At 38.7% G+C, this 20576-nt stretch overlaps 1 protein-coding gene across 1 annotated transcript in view; it reads right to left on the reverse strand.

Moving 5' to 3' along the window:
• The window catches only part of LOC137502727 (gastrula zinc finger protein xLCGF3.1-like), a 69299-nt gene that overhangs the window by 43771 nt on the left and 4952 nt on the right, over positions 1-20576 (reverse strand). The window contains exon 2 of the mRNA XM_068229756.1: positions 7249-7306. Coding sequence (XP_068085857.1) covers positions 7249-7299 — 51 coding nt within the window. The 5' untranslated portion in view covers positions 7300-7306. The remainder of the gene's footprint in view (positions 1-7248; positions 7307-20576) is intronic.

Consider the following 20576-nt stretch of genomic DNA (forward strand, 5'->3'; position numbering starts at 1 on the left):
AATATAAGCTAAAGATGTGCTAAAAATGTAATTAAAAACAAAAAAGACAGATGGAAATAAAAACAATACCAATATACAATATTTACATCACTAGATGGAGCAATAAATAACTTGCTGAGACAAATTCAGTGAACAAAGGGTTAATACAAAACATAATTGAACGTTTGCAAATGTGACACGTGTTTCATTGGTGACATTAGTACAGCGTGTGAATTCAGTGAAATGGCTCAGGTGGCTCAAGTCGGGTATCAGTATTCTGTTACCCAAAGAGTATTCATACATCCATACAGAAAGTGCGAGGGCAACAGAAGTCTCCTGATGTTCAAGTTCCAGGTCAGACTTCGATTCACACATTAGTAAATAAATTACGTAAGACGGGATAAGAAATGTAATAAACCACAACGCTATGGAAAGGTCTCCTACAAAATCATTTTGACGACTTGTTCAGTAAATGGGAACTTCCTATGATTGTTTGAACCGGTAAAAGTTACTGCAGTGCAAACCGGGTGACCCTGCATTACGAATGTGTTTTTGTGAATGGATTTTAAATGCATACGACAGAGAAATTGACCCAATCTAACGTTCTTTTTGGATGAATCGTGGTTTCACGTAAGTGAGTATTTTAATATTAATTTATTTCATGCCTATTTGTGGCGAAGGTAAGGCTCACGGCTCTCTCTTACACTTAACCACATAACATCTTAAAAAAACTTCATAAAACAGAATAATGAAATCTCTCCTTCCTCTTCATCCACTCCCCTCTCTGGGTAGGGTAGAGTACCAAAGCCCTCCAGCTTACTCGATCTTTCCACCATTCCTCTTCTAGTACTTTATTGCTATTGACTCCTCTTCTTGCGATACAGTTCACAACAGAACTCCTCCATCTCATTCTAGGCCATCCCCTAGGCCTCTTTGCAGTCTCTGTATCCATGAAAGTTCTCTCTGGTATTCTCTCTCCTGTGTCCAAACCATTTTAGCTTTACTATATCAATCTCTTCTTGAAGTTTACACACTCCCACACTTCCCCTTATTTCCTCATTTCGTATTCTATCTCGTCTTGTCTTTCCCTATATGCTCCTTAAGAACCTCATTTCAGCTGCTTGTATCTTACTTTGGTTCCGCTTAGTCAACGTCCACGCTGCTGAAGCATAGGTCAGAATAAGTTTGTAATAGGATGAGTATAAAACCTTCTTGCACTTCATTGGCACATCTTTGTTCGATACACTGGTAGAAACTTGCAGACTGCTGTATTCTTAAATCAATATCTGCATCCAAATTTCCATCTTGTGACACCTTCGACCTAATGTTCATCCATACAGTTGGTGAAACCCCAATTCACGCTGTGATCATTCTCTAGTCAATATGAACACGTTTGCATAAACTTTCATCCATACAGTAGGAGAAATCCATTTTACACTTTGGACGTTGTCTAGTCATTGCAAAATAAAATAATTCAGTTGCTTCCTTGTTCACAAATTCTGGCTTTTAATTAATGTAGATATTGTAAACTATGCAAATATCACCTAAAGCACAACTTTTCTAAAAAAAAAATTTTTTATGATAAGACCATTGTATTTAGTATTAAGTTGCAATGTTTAATAGATTTAAGACTTGACCTTAAGATTAGTATTAGGCTGAAGTTGCCCAAAATTAGGGCAAAACATATTCCTAACTAGTGTGTATAATTCACGTAGGATTTAACCACTACAAAATATAATTGTATCGAATAGGTGGACACAGTAAATTTTATTCTTGAAAGAATTTTACTTATTGTATCTTCCATGCGGAACAAAATGAGATTAGTTACTTGTATTGAATGTTTAATAATATTTTAAAGGTAGTGAACTAACAGTCATGAAATTTCTTCAAGAAATATTCCAAATTGATAGATATGTTATTTCTTCAAAATTGGAAGTGTGTTAATTTTCTAGTTATCATTTTTTACCCGCTAAAAGGCTATATTTGATGATGTAAATTTGAATTAATATTTTTGCCTTTAGTGGCTTAAAAATTATGTGAGGTTCACAAGGGCATGAAAATTCTAGTTTCCTTTAATTTATTTTGTCTTTTAAACTCACCTTATATTCTATTTTTCTAGCAATTTAATGCTTTGGGTGGGTTAGATTTTCTTTTGTTTTACTCATGTTCCTGACCTTTGTTGTGGTCTTTGTCCATGATTGGTTGTTTTGCTTTTTGCGTGTGTGTTCGTTGCTATGGCAATGATTGATTGTTTCTGAAGTGGGTGTGGCCCTGTTGGTTTCGCGAGTTGGTTGTGTGATTTATCACCGTTAATAAACTTTGCTCCTATGAAGCATTTCCCAATTCTTTTCAATATCTCATATTAATATATTTTCTGCTTTTCCAATGTGTTTTCCGTAACTTGGAAATTATTCCAGCCCCTGTAGTTACTTTTGTTGGCCTAGAATTCAATGCTCTTGCGAATGCTCACTTAACGCAAATTTTCACTGGAAGGTTGTTTATTAATGATAAATTCCAAGGTTTAAAACCTTTTATTTCATTTTCATTTATTCAAGTAAGTCAAGTAAGACGGGCCCGTGTTTTTAACGTATAAATTCAACATTATTGATTTCAATTCTACTTAACTCATTTGTTGTTTTCTTTTAAGGGACGATGATCATTTTGCTTTTTCATGTTTAACTTTTCTCTTTCTTGAATTAAAAGGTTTTTTTTTTTTTTGGTTGAAAGTTGAGTTTTCTTTCATAGTCTTGAGTAATTCAACACTGAAAAAAAAAGTAAATTTTCTCCATGTCCTCTGGTTTTTATGGGACCTATTGATTGGTAAGTACCTATTTGGCGTTTGTTTTTACCTTGTGGTTTGTATTTCTGACTGATTTTCCTTGTCCCTTTTCCCACCAGCCTAAAGGTGGTACCGGCTGATGCATTTGTTGCTGATCATTAGTGTGGTGTGCGTGCGATTACTGTGCTGGTAGGTCAAAGCGATTTTTGCAAAGTTGTGCTTTGATTTAAAGAGGGTTCTGGTACTCCACACTTAAAAGGCGTAAGTGCAAAGATAACATGCGTACTGAAGGTCATATTAAAAAATATTCTATGGTTAAACTAAACAAAGGCACTTGTTTTACATCCCACTAACTACAATTTTATGGTTTTCGGAGATGCCTTGGTTAAAACAACTGTAACAAATAGCAAAAGACTTACTTCTTTCTCTTTCGTAGATGGAGAGAAACTTATCACATATGGACATGTGCCTGTGACAGAAATTTTACCACACTACACCACTGTTGTGCATAATATTGCGATCCCAAAGATTGTCTTCTCAGCTGAACATTAATACCTGTCACTGCACTCAAACTGGCAGCTCATCAACTTGCAACTTTATTGATATAAAATCAGGAAACAAAATCAGAACATATGGAAAAGTAGTGGGAGGCCTGAACAGTCCCTTCAAAGAGACTTGGCTTATGGACTGATTACAGTGATCCTATGGATCATAAAAGCAAAAGAATACAGAAAGGAATACCAAATGTTTACAAGGAAGTACTTATGAAAAGAAATCTCTTAATACTTAAAGATACACTCTATAATCAATGAATTCAGCCCTTAGAACACCATAAAATTATCACCTCCGTCCAAGCCATGGAGGCCCTTGGAGAAGTGGAAGGTAAAGGCTTCCACCAATGTTAACCTCGGCACGTGATGGGGTAGAGTGGTTAGCTCTACGCCCGGCCGCCTGTGCCCCCAGGAATTAACCTGGTACTCATTTTTGGTGCAGGCTGAGTGAACCTCAGGGCCATATGCACCTCCGGAAGTGGAAATCTCGTTTCTTAAATTTTACGACTTCCTGACGGGGAGTCGAACCCACATCCTTACGGGCGAACCGAGCACACCTTTACCGCCTCGGGAACACTATAAAATACCTGTACAAAATGAACAATAAGTGCTATATTTGTGGTTGACAGACTGAAAATGTTTTCAGTTACATTAACTGAGGCTTTATTTCTAGAGAGACTGACAGGTTGTTGAGTTGTATGGACTCGTGGTCACGTTATATCAATAACACATGGAGGTCGAAAGTAATTATAAAATCTAATCTAAAACAATTCATTAAAACAAATCATCTTGCATGTATATGAAATTACTAGGGGTTACCTGCAGCTTCGCTCACGTGAATTTCGTAATTTGATAAAAGTAATCATTCCTCGGTACTGCACTAAGAAATTATCTGAAAATCGCTAAAGTATTAAAACTCACCGAAAACTTGAGTTTCATTCCCCCCACAGAACCTCTTTGTAAACCACTCAATTAAAACGCATGCAGGCAAAAGCAGTTTTAAAGCTATGATCACCCAGTAATGAGAAAATGTTGTTTCACAAAATTTACACGAACTTTTTTTGCAAATATCGGATGAAATGAAAACTTGGTATACAGATCAACAATAAGTTGCTTTCAGATCAATACTTTTAAAGTTATGAATTTTCAAAGTGAGCGCTCTGTTGAAAATAGAAAAAATAGGGTACCGGCACTTTTTTTGTTCAACCTGCGTTGAAAATTTAACTGGGTATGACAAAAATTTGTACTGCACAACATAATTAAACGTAGAATAAAACTCTGTCCCATATAGAAACAAGCTACAGCAAAGGATAAACATTTTAACTCGGGTGTCCATACTTTCTTCCATGATAGCAGGCTCTGTGTATGCTGGCTATGTTCAACATGACCCGACGGCAGTTCATTTCCACTTAATGATTCGGCTCGCATTCCACAAGTGGAACAACAATTTCATTGAATTAACTGTCAATATTTTTACGAGAAACATATTTTAAGGAACAGAAGAAACTTTTAATTATATCATCACTGTCACACCAACACAGATAGGTCTTACGACAACGATGGGACAGGTAAGGCCTACGAATGGGAAAGAAGCAGCCATGGCTTCAATTAAGGTACAGTCCCAGCATTTGCCTGGTGTGAAAATGGGAAACCAAAGAAAACCATCTTCAGGGCTGCCGACAGTGGGGTCCAGCTCACAGCTGCACGCCCCTAACCGCACGGCCAACTCGCCTGGTTATTGTGACTCTAAACACATCTAATGCCAGTGTAATTGTGACAGGTGTATTTCAGAATAAATAAATACATTCTTATCCTAAAAACATTTAGACATGATTTTTGGGTGCGTATTTCAGAGTTTTTTCACGTGCCGTGATCTTTTATCCTGGCCCTCATTACTCACAATACATGTTGATGCATTCAACTGGTGAAAATATCCTTGGATTACTTACTTTTAAACACATGTACTGCCATTGTAACCGTGTTATGTGTATTTCATCTTAATCGAAAAAACCTTAACCTAAAATCAGCCTTTAAACGTGATTATTGGGTGCGAATGTTCCGACTGTTCCTTCACGTTCCGTGCAGCTTTGATGATGATGATGATGATGATGACGCTTGTTGTTTAAAGGGGCCTAACATCAAGGTCATCGGCCCCTAATGGTACGAAATGAAATAACAAAAAGTTCAAATTCATCCACTGACCAAAATAAAATAAAAATTGTCGTGAAGAATGAATGGATATGAACCCAACAAAAAACAAAAAAAAACAACAAACAAACAAAAAAACAGTGGATCAGACTTAAAAAAAAGATCATAAATAATAGTATTACTGACCAAGGGACCACTTATAAAGCACAATGATGCTTGATGTCTAAAGGGGTGCAAAATCCACATCTAAGGCCCCACAGAATGGTACATGTCGCGAGTAAAGTAGAACCATGGTATTTGTCATTTTGGGGTACTAATCAAAAGTGTTCCACACAAGATGGTACTACTCACAAGTATTGTACTTCGTATAGGGAACGCAAACCTATGGTGTTTCTCACACAATGGCGCCACTCATAGCCAACGCAAACTGGTAAGGTTCCTCACCTAGGTGTACTAACCACAGGGACTCGCACTATCCCGTGGTGTTCCTCACATAGTGGGTACTAATCACAGGCAACGCAGACCCACGGTGCCGCTCATATAGCGGTACAACACAGACCCGTGGTGTTGCTCACATGGGTACGACGCACGGGTACTGGAAGCCCCCAGGCCAGGCTCTTTACTGCTACTAATCACAAACCTACTTCGTACCTAATTTAGTGGTGCTACTCGCAAGTACAGGCAACCCATGGCGTTCCCCATGTGATGGTACGAATCAAAAGTAGTTTCATGGTTCTAATTCAATCATCCCTTGGTCGCCCCTTTTAGTCGCCTCTCACGACTGGCAGGGGATACCGTGGGTGTATTATTCGTCTGCGTCCCCCACCCACAGGGGGTAAAGAGAGAGAGAAAAGAAGATAGAAGGGATCCGTCACTTCGAAAAATGAAGTAACGGACGAAGAAAGACAAGGGCCACGAAGGGCATGAAAATGAAAGACTCCCTAGGCCTCGAATGCTCTAATATCATCGGGGTTGGAAAAGAACAAGAGTTGACCAAGGGAGGTCGGACAGGATAGACGAAAGTGAGGAGCCTGGCACAAGTAAGTGGAAACAATGCCAAGACTCAGTTAAGGGCCCTGTGGTCGCCAATCCACATTCCCAAGTTGAGAGCCCCTTGGGCCCCTTTCAGTCGCCTCTTACGACAGGCAGGGGATACCGTGGGCGTATTCTTCATCTGCATCCCCCACCCACAGGAGGTATCCCGCGCAGCTTTATCCTGGCCGTAACTACACACAGCACGTTCGGTACAGCAGCACTTTCCCGCTGATGCGAAGCATGTCATGTTGCCTCACGAAGTTCTCTATACTGTGCAGTTACAGTCCCGTGTGCCGGCACGCCTGTACCGGTCTGCCCAACCCTGTGTTGTTGTGTGTTTTGGTGTACACTTTAACCGATAAAAACCAAAATCGAGAGTAAACTCTTATTCGCATCAAAAATGGAGCATACATGAATACTTTAATTTCCTATAAAAATATCGACATGCATTGTCTTCATAACTGTGACAGTTTGCATTTCAAGCTTACAGCCCAGATGCTGTGATACAGCAAGTCCAACAATTATAACACGTTTATCACTGCATGGAAGGAAGAAGGGAGAAATGAAACAAACCACAGGAAATGTTTCTTGGCTACAGCTAGGAGACAGGTGAAACATGACAGAGAGGCTGATCTGTCTCCATTGTAGTACATGTAGTACACATGTAGGATGTTACAAAACTTTATCAAGAGTACAATAGATGGTCGAGAGAAAGCACAGGGGCAGAGGAAAACAAAATCTGACTGATACACTTACCATGGACAATGGTTCACCAAATTCATTCTTAACATCTGGATCATTCTCCATCTTGTACCTCAAACATAAAAGAAAGAAGAACTCACTTAAGATTTATAAAGAACAGATAATCAGGGGAAAAGTCTCGCTCAATCACAAGAAACAATGATAAAACAAGTCAGGATAAACACCAACAGAAATGAGGATCATGGTGCTTGGGCAGACGATGGTGTGGATATCACACATTCAGAAGTAGAGTATGCCATAAGAACAGCAAAGAGTGGGAAGGCTCCAGGCCCTCATAAGATGTATTCTGAGATACTGAAACTGCTTGAGAAAGAAAAATCCCTTTCATTATTAGCTGACCTATTCAACAGTATTCATTGTAGTGGAACCATTCCTCGAGACTGGCTCAAATCAACTTCCGTAATATTGCCTAAGAAAGCCAATGCAAAATTCTGCGATGAATATAGAACAATTAGTTTGATGAGCCACGTTCTGAAAGTATTCCTAAATGTCTTGCATGCGAGAATTTATCATAAATGTGAGGAGAATATCTTTTTTTTTTTTTTTGCTATTTTGTTTTACGTCGCACCGACACAGATATGTCGTATGGCGACGATGGGAGACGAAAGGCCTATGAAGTGGAAGGAAGCGGCCGTGGCCTTAATTAAGGTACAGCCCCGGCATTTGCCTGGTGTGAAAATGGGAAACCAAAGAAAACCATCTTCAGGGCTGCCGACAGTGGGGTTCGAACCCACTATCTCCCGATTACTGGATACTGGCCGCACTTAAGCGACTGCAGCTATCGAGCTCGGTGAGGAGAATATCAGAACCTCTCAGTTTGGCTTCAGACATGGTTTTGGTACTAGAGAGGCATTATTCAGTCTGCAGGTATTAGTTCAACGGTGCCGAGGTGTCAATGTTGATGTTTTTGCTTGTTTCATCGATTACGAAAAAGCCTTTGATACAGTCAGCCATGATGAACTTATGAACATTCTTCGAGAATTAGGACTTGATGGGCAGGACATCTATATTATTGGTAATCTCTACTGGAATCACAGTGCAGGCATAAGAGTTGATGGTCGTGTCTCAGAAGAAGTCTTAGTTATGAAAGGAGTTCGCCAAGGCTGTATTCTTTTACCCATGCTTTCAAACATCTATTCAGAAAAGATTTTTCAAGATGCTTTTTACGGAAAGACTCGAGGAGTTGTGGTTAATGGTTTCATCATAAATAACATCAGGTATGCCAATGACACTGTGCTACTTGCAACCAATCTCCAGAATCTACAGGAACTATTTAATGGTGTCAGTGAAGCCAGCAGTGCCATGGGCTTGAGGCTTAATGTAAAGAAGACCAAGTGGATGGCACTCAAGGTAATCTCACAGCAGCAAAGGACCAGATCACAAGAGTGGCAATATTTAAATACCTGGGATGTCACATCAATGATGACTGGTACTTTGCTCATGAAATCCGATGCAGAATTGAGCAGAGACTTTTCAGAGACTTAGAAAACTTTTGACACACTGTGACCTTTCCATTACACTATGGACATGATTACTCTGGTGCTACATTTTCAGCATTCTGTTATACAGCGATGAGGCATAGACAAGAAGTTGCAAGCATTTGAAATGTGGACGTACCGAAGGATGCTGAAGATATCTTGGACAGCTGAAATAACCAATATAGACGTTTTGCACTGTATGAACAAATAATCAGAAATTCTCACTACCATCAAGGGAAGGATATGATGCGGAACAGTAAATACCACCTTCTGCAAGTAATACTCCAAGGGAAAATTAATGGAAAACGTGGTCCAGGGAGAAGTAGGACATCGTGGCTCAGCATCTTGAGCCAGTGGTTTGGAGTGACAAAGCTTACTCTGTTCAGAACAGCTATGAACAACCAAGAGATCATGCTACTGATCGCCAACGTTCTGCGAGGACATGGCACATTGCTAATAGCAAAGCAAGGGTGGAAAAGGCTAAGATTGGGAAGGAAGTGGCTGTGGTCTTAGTGAAAGTACAACCCCAGCATTTGCCTGGTGTAAAAAATGGGAAACCATGAAAAACTAACTTCAGTGCTGCAAACTGTAGGGGAGCTGAATGCCACCACATTTGCTCAGTGAATCCCAGTTCTTCCCAGCTTCATCAGCCTTCAACACTCAATGAGGGGCCATCAGTCTTGATGTGAGAAGTGTTTCTCCTCACTGCCACAACTGTGCTCAGTGGCTCGTTTCCAACGTTATGGGAATGATGATAATTTCTAGGCTGCTGCTGAGATCAGGATGACGACAGTCCCTGAACCTGGGTCGTCTGCACTAGGCTGACCATTTAGCCAAGGAGCTGGACTTGGAAATAACGGTGGCATTCACATATGATCTTTTATGTTCCTCTTTGACAACTTAAATTCAGATGATTCCTGGATGAGCTTTTATCATTTTGTTTCTGACAAAAGGTATTGTGACATTTAGCAACCATAAAATTGACAAAATTCAGGATGCCACCAACATCGCCATTGGATGGGAATTCTCTCTTCAAAATCTAGAATGGGACAGTGAAAAGTATTCAGGATACCATACTCAGTCTTACAAAGTTATTATCTCATATTAATATTATGTATTTTACTTGTTTTCAATAATATATTAAACTGCATTTCAGAAAAAGATCTTTGTCACTACCCATTATAGTACAAATTTTGGTTGATACTTTGTGATGAACTTGCAAGACATTGAAGAAAAATTTACAGAAATGAACAGTGCAGACCTAATCAAGTCAACAGAACATAATATTTCTCACAGCTGACAATTTCACATGAACGCACCTCAGATAGCTGTCCGCTATTATGCATCTTATTCGCCCGAGAACTGCAAACAATAAAATAAAAAACCATTTTAAAGTCTACAAACTCACACCAGATAGAGAAACCAAAGAGTGAAGAAATCTATCTTTAAAAGAAAGAAAGAAAGAAAGAAAGAAAGCTCTTGGCACTTATTAGAGGTGAAAACACTGGCATATCTCTCTCGAGGTTCAAAATATGGGACAATTGCCGTCCTGGACAAGTGTCCAGGGTGCGGGACATTTAACACGAATACTGTACTGTCCCATAAATTCTGGGACGTCTGGCAGCCCTGTTTCAGACTTATTGACGAGTTTACAGCAGTGACATGTTCACAACTAAATGTCCATTTAAATTTCTGGTTAACAACTACATGATCACACAAGGTAGGTGACACAAAGATACTGCTCGTTAACAAGGATAAAGCACAAGTAACAAAAGACTAGCGAGGTAAAACTGATCACATGGCTCCATAAACAATGGAAAGTAACAGATAACATTTGTTTGTTCCTTCCTATTGCTCTATTAAATACCAGAAAGAAAAAAAACAATTCCTGCTACTGCCCGTGTCAGTGGCTGGCTGGATTCCATCCACACAGAGCGAGGACTGCTCATGGTTGGTATGATGGAAGGACTCGCTTCAGTTTGACCATATTGCCTGAACAGTACGACATTCGCTTTCACAGTTAAATTGCAGACACGTGACGGACTGTTGGATACCATGATCTCTCAGAAATCAGGAATATAAAAAATGGTGCCTATTAAACCAGAAAGGCAAAGGCATATGCCTATATCAAGAGTTAACTCCACACAACCAGTGGATGAGAAAACAGGACGGACTAACAAGCACCGAGTGGAAGGATGCTCTCTAAAATGACAGCGAATCTAGCTCCTGTGCGCGCCATACCAGGCAGATCCAAAGACGGTAACCACCGCAGACAACGTGGTGATATTGAAACTTTGGCACGTCTTAGGATCTTGTCCATTTGAAGAGTGTCTATGGAACACCTATGGTTGTCCTTGGCCGATGCGGTACGTGGAAAAGGGTACCTAGTACACGAAGAAGTCCATGGACTCGCAGTTGATGGTGGATCAAGACGATGCAAGTGATAAAAATCATTGTTAATCCGCATTGAAGATACTGAATGTAGGATGCTAAAGGGTTTGTTGTGTCACCTACTCAATACATATAAATTTTAACATTTAGGAATTTAATTCCATTTGAGACATATTTCGCCCTTCATTGAAGCCATCATCAGTCAAATTACCTCCTCAAGGCAAAAATCAGGTACCTGATTAGTATTTAAAATGTACACATTAATATACATTACAATGGGAAAATTAAGCAACCAAGAAAAACTGTTCAATGGTGATATAGTTAAACAATATAAGTTTATAGACAAAGTAGTCGGCACCAATGCGTAAAATCACTGGGTAATTTTAACAGAGTCCAGCAGTGGTGCTCCGAAGAAAAATTGACACACTCATTAGAAAATCAAAGGAAATTATAAAGTTTATACAAATATTTACATTGAAACAGTCAGAGGAGAAAGGGTATAAAGTATTTGGCGTCAATGTTCGTAACATAAATTACTGTCGTTGGTTGAACGATTACAGGTTGACAGGGTAACTATACAGTAAATTTACAATATCCAATTGAACAGTTGAGAAATTACAGTTTATATACATATTTACAAGAGAGCAGCTCGGTGAGCAAGGACATAAAAATGTCTAGCATCAAGTGCGTCCCGTTGTTTTAGTCGTTGGAAGACGATTGCAGCATTAACACATCAGTAATATGCAGAGTGGTTTAGTCTTAGTTTATAATCACATGTCTCAAATGGAATTAAATTCCTAAATGTTAAAATTTATATGTATTGAATAGGTGACACAACAAACCCTTTAGCATCTTACATTTAGGATCAAGACAAATCGACACAAACATCTTCAAACCCAGGAGCAAGAAAGGTTTCATTCTCGACCCGACAACCAAATTCGAATCACATGCACAACAGCCCATCGATGTTGATGAAGAAAAGAGGAGGATATAATTATCTACCAACCATTCCATATTACCTCAATAAATGCAACCTTGAGGACGTGGAGGTCATAGGGCTGGTCACCTGAGCCGAATGAGCCCATTGCGAGCTGGGGCATACACACATCGAGACTTCGCCTCTACGATTCACCCACTTTCAGTTAAAGTATTTTATCTGCTTCTTCTTCGTCACTAAGGATTGTTTTCTCTACATTATTGTTTACCTTTTATTCTATACCGGTATTGTAATTAGATAATTTATATTGTGTGATATTTGTCGTCAGTTTGGCATCCTCACTCATTTGAGGAAGAATATGTGCGTATTGTCCAGGTGCACGGGCAAAAGGCTAGCGTGCTGGCTTTTGGTCACAGGGATCCCGGGTTCAATTCGCAGCAGGGTCGGGAATTTTAACCATAATTGGTTAATTCCCTTGCCACAGGGACTGGATGTGTGTGTCGTGTTCTTCATCATCATTCCATCCTCATGACGATGTGCAGGTCACCTACAGATGTGCACCAGGCCTCTCCGGAGGCCACGCGCTATTAATATTATGTGTGTATTTATTAACATATGAGTAAAAACACAGTAAAGGTTTCCACCTATTCAATACAAAATATATTCACAATATTTTAAAATTACATGGAACTAGTTTCGACCCATCTAGGGGTCATCATCAGCCACATCAAAGCAAAGATCACTCTTGACGAAATCCTAAAACATGTTAATTTTAACAGTAAGATTATTGTGGAATAACAAGTGAATGTGGTAAATGAAAAGAGATGTTAGTATGGGACAGGTGAGTAATAGCTAATAAATATACAAGTAGCACCGATGCAAATAGGTGTTATGGCGGTGATGGGATACAAAAGGGCTAGGAGTGGGAAGGAACCAACCGTGGCCCAGCATTTGCCTGGTGTGAAAGTGGAAGATCACGGAAAACTGTCTTCAGGGCTGCCAACAGTGGGGTTCAAACCCACCATCTCACAAATGCAAGGTGACAGATATGTGACCCAAACCAGTCCCTCCATTTCATGCTTGTATATCTGTGTATATAATGTACACAGGCCTATTCAGTTCATCACATGCCCAATAAACAAACTTATGATGATGAAACAAGCTTCTTCTTCTTCTTCTTCTTCACTCCCATTTTCAAGTCTTCTCGGTCAGGGTGTGAATCAGAGACCTCCACAGTTGTCTCTCTCTCTCTCCACAACTCTCTTACTTTCTCTAATAGTTTTTCTACTTGTCCTCTTCTCTTCTCTGCACCCCTTTCTGGGCCTTTCCCATCGTCTTTTTCCTATTATTTCTCTGTAAATATTATATCATCTTCCATTCTAATCATGTGCTTGAAAAGGTCTTGCAGTTCTCCCATCTTCCAAAGCTCCTTGAACTGCAATCAGTAACTTTGTATAAATTTGTTTTTATTTGAAATTGTTTTCCTTTCAGCACACCGGTTTGTTTGGGAAGTAGTTGATAACTGTACGTACCTACGCGTCGACATCAGCCTCGGTACCCGGAAAACTATGGAATCAACATTCTTCTCCCATTGTGGACATTTTCTTTATCACGCCTTCTGAACCCCCATGTCGATGGAGGCATCCAGAGTGTGCCAGTTCATCTCAGCGACCCTGAAAACTATGGATTTGACACCAATAATCAGTTGTTTTCAGTTATTTTTACATGCCATTGGGGGTGCTAGGGATGGATGTCTTACCCCCTACAGTAATTTTCCCCATGTGTGAACCTCCTTTCCACCCCAGCCCCTAGAGCTGCTAGTGGTGTCCTAGATCCTACCGCCACAGTGAAATGAAATGGCGTACGGCTTTTAGTGCCGGGAGTGTCCGAGGACAGGTTCGGCTCGCCAAGTGCAGGTCTTTTGATTTGACTCCCGTAGGCGACCTGCGCGTCGTGATGAGGATGAAATGATGATGAAGACAACGCGTACACCCAGCCTCCGTGCCAGCAAAATTAACCAATGATGGTTAAAATTTCTGACCCTGCCAGGAATCGAAACCGGGACCCCTGTGACCAAAGGCCAGCACGCTAACCATTTACCCATGCAGCCGGACATCCCCCCCACAGTATTAAAAAAGTGTCCAAAATGACCAAACTTAAACGACATGTGAAGTGTCACTATTGATCTCCATCACCCCAAAAACTATTGATTCTACATTAATATTGGTCGCTTTCCCTTATTTTTTAACTTCGCCCATTTTCCATCTCCACCCATAGGGTGAACGAGGAGAATATACTGTTTAAATTGACAAGAAGATAATAATGTGGAAGAGAAGAAAGAAATGAATAGTCTAGAACATCAGTATCCTCGAGCATCCACCCCTTCCCCTCCCATTCAAATCAACTGCGCCCGGTAGCGCTCAAGTTCCCCTCTACTTGCCCTCCTACTCCATGAGCGCCACTTCAGGGGAACAGGTACATATTTCTTTTCACTCAGATAACACCAACAGAGCTCAAGGGCAAAGATATTGCACTAAAATTTAAATTGAACAACTGACAGAGTGAGTCTGACAGAAGTACCGTCATAATCCCCGCATTATAGGTTAGCGAGGTTAAGTTTCAGATTCAGGTCTCAAAAAGCAAACATTGTCCAATTTGCTAAGGGAGCCCGATATCGATGTTCTACTGACAGGCTAAGGTCAGGGTCAATTGTGTTTATGTATGGACAACAGTAGATTCAGTAATTCAATTGTAAATTTCTCAAAGAATATTCAATTAGGGATGGATTTTCAAACAGGCTTTTCTTTCTCAAAGCTTAGTGTGGTGTGAGGCGGTATCACTCTTAGGGAGTGTTTGAGAACAGAGTAGCTGCAACATTTAACTGACAAAAACTCTGGATTGGAAGATTTTAATAAATTGATTGTATTTGTAGGTAACAGACAGGGCTAAGACATTTTAAATAACACTGTAAATAAAATACTGTAGTTTAGTGCTAATTTATGAAATTTTATTTATGATACATAGTAGGTATATATTAGACATTTAGAACTAAATATGTGGTATAGGTTTCAAGAAGATTCATTAAGATTGGTGTTTATTAATAAGTGAAAAGGTCCAAGAGATATTTGGCGGTGTAAAAAAAAACGCTGAGGAAGACGACAATAAGGTCCTCGAAACATGTACGGTATATTAGGTGAAAATATACAATTACTTAAATAACTCTGATTTTAAATATCAAATGTGTATTTATTGGAGTAAAGGTTGTAATTATTGTGCCATTACATTGTCCTGATTAATGAAATACGGAATTTTAAAGTCGTCATTTGCCGTGAATTACGCTAAATTTTCGTAGATCAAATGGCAGAAAATACAAGTTAAATGATATGAGCAAGTGGAATCAAAGTGGCCGTGACCGAAATAAAGGTAGTATTTTCAAATTGTTAAAGTCAACAGATAGAACAATCAAACACTAAATTGAAATAAGCCACGGTGAAGCTCGAGAGAGTACCTTCGTGAAGGAAAATAACATATTCTAAAACAAGAATATAAAATTTAATCGCTAAAACTGAAGATAGTACATAATATTATTGCCGTGCATCTCAAATATATGAGATTTAAAGCGGAATGCGAAGAAGGAAGAATTCTATACTGGAATTGCATTGAAGAAAAGTGGAAGTTTCTTTAGGAAACACATTTTAACAAAACGCTAATTTTTAAAGCGAACCACCAATAAATTAGACGATCATAAGCTGCCATTAACATCATAGAAACCTCTATAGCAGATAAATTGATGTCATATCTTACCGTACAAAAACATAGTAATAGTACAAGAAGGCTTTGCAAGATGATATTAACATTGTCTTTGGATATGTTTTTCATGCATGTGCTCGAGATCGACGTAATGGCTTGCTAAATCAAAGATGGGATTGACGACTGAAGGAATCCACCCGACAGCACCCGTGAATACGAGTTCAATTGCCGAGACTCGTAGATGACTGAACCGAGGTCCAGAGAAGGACGTACCCGAGGAAGGATGTAGCAGGACAACAATCCCGGCCACAAGCACACGCAAAATAACATAAGTTTCACAATTTATTTTAAAATCATTTATGTTTTCTGTCTTGTAGTAAGTTGTTGGTTGAGGATGTTTGTAAAGAATAGGTCGTTATAACTTCGTGAAGTGTTTAAATACGTAGTTTCAACGCGAGTGAATTAATAGTTATGCATTAAGGAAGGTTATAGGTAGTCTTCCAAAATATTTAAATATCTCCAAATGTAGGAAAAAGTGCATATGTCAATGAAGTGTTATGTTAACAATATTTCAGTTTATTCTCAAGAAGCAATGCCAAAGATATGGAGTTTTGATGAATATGAAGTACGATACATGTTTATATCAAGTCATAGGTTACCGAGTTCATAAATATCGACAACTTATTGCCAAATTTAAGTAAATATAGGTTAAATGTGGTAATGTATTGATAAGTGAAGTGCAAATTCCTAGGAATATGTTAGTTGTTGATCCATGAAATATTAATTTTAATGAGTTGAGAAGTTCATTGAGTTGTGCGTTACAATGAATTGAATAAATAATACTTGCTTATGTGGCGATATTAATATATGGGGAAATATGAGGAAAGGAATGTGAGATTAAGGAATAATATTGTCTTGGATAAAGTAGTTGTTGAATTTTGATAAATATGAAGACGTATAAGGAAAGATTTTCATATAAGGTTAATTAAATGAAGGATTAGGTAACGCAAATATGGATCGAGGTTATAGTAGATGCTAGTAATGATGTGAAATATGGAATAACCTATAATATGAATTAATGGCAATTTGATAATGGCCTTACGAGTCAATAATAGATTACGGTCATCAAAAATAATTTCAAGTAACCTATAATTAACACTCAGATGGCAACTTCAAGGAGAGTTTCATATTATATTTAAGGTTTAAGCCGATTTAAGGTGAAATAGCAGGTCACTGATAGGATATACAATCTTAGTGTCTTCATTATGTTACCCTATCACTATTAAAGAATTAGGAATTTCATTCATGTTATTTCTTGTTGACTTGCAATCAAATGATTGAATTTTATGAACTGATATGACATAAATGCAACCTGTCAAGGAAGCTATTGAAAATGTTCAGGACAATTTTACCCATTTCTTAAGAAAGTATTTTGAATATGACTATTTATGTAATAATATTTTATTTTTTTTATTATGGTAGGTAGCCATTGGAAGCTACAAAAGTGAAACTACCGGGCGAGTTGGCCATGCGCGTAGAGGCGCGCGGCTGTGAGCTTGCATTCGGGAGATAGTAGGTTCGAATCCCACTATCGGCAGCCCTGAAGATAGTTTTCCGTGGTTTCCCATTTTCACACCAGGCAAATGCTGGGGCTGTACCTTAATTAAGGCCACGGCCGCTTCCTTCCAACTCCTATCCCATCGTCGCCATAAGACCTATCTGTGTCGGTGCGACGTAAAGCCCCTAGCAACAAAAAAAAAAAAAGTGAAACTAATCTTATTCTGCATATGTTTAATCAAACAATTAATTGTGTACATCGGATAAGAATGAAATGACCAGGATTCATCATTCTTAGTTAAGCTGCCAAATTTTAATACCAATATAAATGGTCCGTCATTGGACATTATAAATTTTCCAGCTAACTCATTCTTGGTTGCCAGCGTTTCGCCCTCGTGTGCTAGGGTGGGCTCATCAGTTGGTACCTAGCACACCTACCAATACGCTATGGGAATCAACATCTATGCCAAATTTTATTTTCTTATTATTGTGTGATTTCAAAACTTTTCAAACATGTTAAATGAGTTTTTTTTTTCAATGTGTTCTTGAATGTTTATTCTTTGACAAGAAATCTAGAAAATGTGAGAAGTAATTTATATTAGGTCAAGATGATTTTCATTTAATTAATTCAAATCCATGCAGGCTTATAGCAGATGAATTATATTTGTTTAAGAAATCAAGACCTTGGAAGAGCTGATATTTAATTTTTTTTTATTGAAGGCTATGACGATTAAGATCCAAAAAAAAAAAAATTATTGCAAACTGATGCTTTCAAAGAAATATTATTGTAAATAATGAAAAATATTTGAATCTAAGATTTAACTTATCCAACATAAACTATATTATTTTGAATAAATAATAGTTATTAAGTTTTTAATCCATTATTATTATTATTATTATTATTATTTATTGATTATATTATAAGATGGTGTCATAGTTGATAAGAAGTTGCTGAATCTGTGGTTGATTTTTAAGCTCATATGTCCGTAAAACTTACATAACGTAACTGAAAGAGTGATAACGGCTAATTCTCACTCAAAGTCAAGTACAAATTTTTATGTTTAACATAATCCTTGAGATGTTCTCCGACTCTAATTGCGGATTTTCTTGAATGCCACAAAATACGGACATGGAATGGTGCATTATAATATCAACCCAAAGTAGTTACAGTAAGTTGCTATAAGTGTCTTAGCGCCACAGTATTTTTTTCCAGAGAGTAAGTCATGTTTTCTGGTTGACAGCTATGCAGCAACATACATACTTAATCTCACTACTACAGAATCCTTGAGCTTACGTTGCCATGATTAAGGTCATTCTTTTCTTTGTCCGATTGCTAGAGCGGGAGTAGTGCGGTCCCAACATCTTGATAACAGTTAGGTTTAGGGCCTTAAAACATGGTTTTCAGGTCTGTAAGGCTTTAACGAGTTTTGTTCTTTGCATCGTGATGTTTAAAATAAGGTTTGTCTTCTCCTTGTACGACAAATCTGATATTTTGCCTATATTAGCCTATGCTAATATACCAAAGGGCCTAAATCTAAGGAATGGAGAGGGCTGTTAAAATTTCTTGTAGGTAGGGTTACCCGCAAGGTCCTAAAAGGTATGTCAGGCTGGTGGAACGGTATGGATTTGTATAAAGAACAGACATTCTGCTTTATGTCTTCTGGTATGGGGTCTGACCTGTCTCAGTCTCATCCTTGCCTTTGATGTGACCGAGGTCTGAACTATGCTAGTAATGCCATTCCCTGCTATGAATGGTTAGTTCATGCGTTTCAGTGGGCTTGGTAGACTGATATCTAACAGCATCTTCTGGCCCGGTGAGGAAAGCAGCAGGAAACGACCTCAGTCCTCATTTCCCTAGAAAGCCTCTTCAGTGACATCTACGCTATGACAGCTGTTGGCTGAGGTGTGGAGACTGAGTACCGAACAACAAACAACTAAGGTTTTTGCTTGTTTCCTCTGAACTGTTAGAACTGGGTGCTTCTTACTTTAAAGGGAACACAAAAGACTAATACTAGAGAAAGAGACACAGTTCAAAATGTTAGCAATGTGCCTAGAGTAAAAGCATGAAGGATGCAACAGCAGCAGGTATGGTTTATCCAGACGACCTCATGGCTATGTCCAAATGTAAAACTTTACTCTCTTATCATCATACGATAACAAGCATATGTTCTATTTTAATAATAATAATAATAATAATAATAATAATAATAATAATAATAATAATGGCAATATCACACGAGTTAAACATTTCAAGTACTTAGGTGAAATTATCGGAAGCACTGGTAACGACAGGATAGCCAACAAAACCCGTGCCGAAAAATTACGTAAAGCCTACACAGTCACCTGGAATATCTACAATAAGAAATCCCTTTCCATCCAAGCCAAGCTGCGTCACTACCATACAGTAGTTCTTCCTGAAGCACTCTACGCTATTGAAACATCAACACTGACCATCAATATCAATGGCATCGAGAAAATGGAACGGCAAATACTTAGGAAAATATTTGGACCAAAGTTCCAAGATGGAATATGGATGCGAAAAAGCTCGGAAGAACTCTACTCGCTGACCGAAAGATTCACTTCAATCACCTGGAAAAGACGTATGCAATTCTACGGACATCTAGCACGAATGGACGACTCGCGACTGACCAAGAAAATCTTCCTCATTATCAGCGGAACCCGACAAAATAAAGTACGGTAGCTTGCTGACACCCAAAAAGATCTCGCAGAAGTCAGCGTTGACCCACTGACAACTATACGGACTACATTGAGACACAAAATTAACTTGCACAGCTTTGCAGCCAGACAATGTACAAGAAACTTGAAACTCCAGGAGGAATGGACTCAAGAAAGACGACAGACTCACAGTGCGAGGATGAAGAAGTTTTGGGAGGATAAGAGAAACAAGAAGAAGAATGCTAACTAATGGTTCTACGTGCTCCTTAGAGGGCCTAACGCATATACATATATATAATAATAATAATAATAATAATAATAATAATAATAATAATAATAATAATAATAATAGAGCAGTGCCTTAACGGGTTACCATAGTCACATCCTTGTGGATACATTGTGCCATACAGGGTGTTCTGAGAGTTGGGATAAGGAAATATTCTGGCCGCTAGGACTATTTACCGAGCTCAGCATGCTTTAAGCAAGCCTATGGCTGTGACAGTGCCGCACTTCCATGTGACAAGCGACAGACT

Source organism: Anabrus simplex, chromosome 11 (assembly GCF_040414725.1).
Source record: "Anabrus simplex isolate iqAnaSimp1 chromosome 11, ASM4041472v1, whole genome shotgun sequence".
NCBI lineage: Eukaryota > Metazoa > Arthropoda > Insecta > Orthoptera > Tettigoniidae > Anabrus > Anabrus simplex.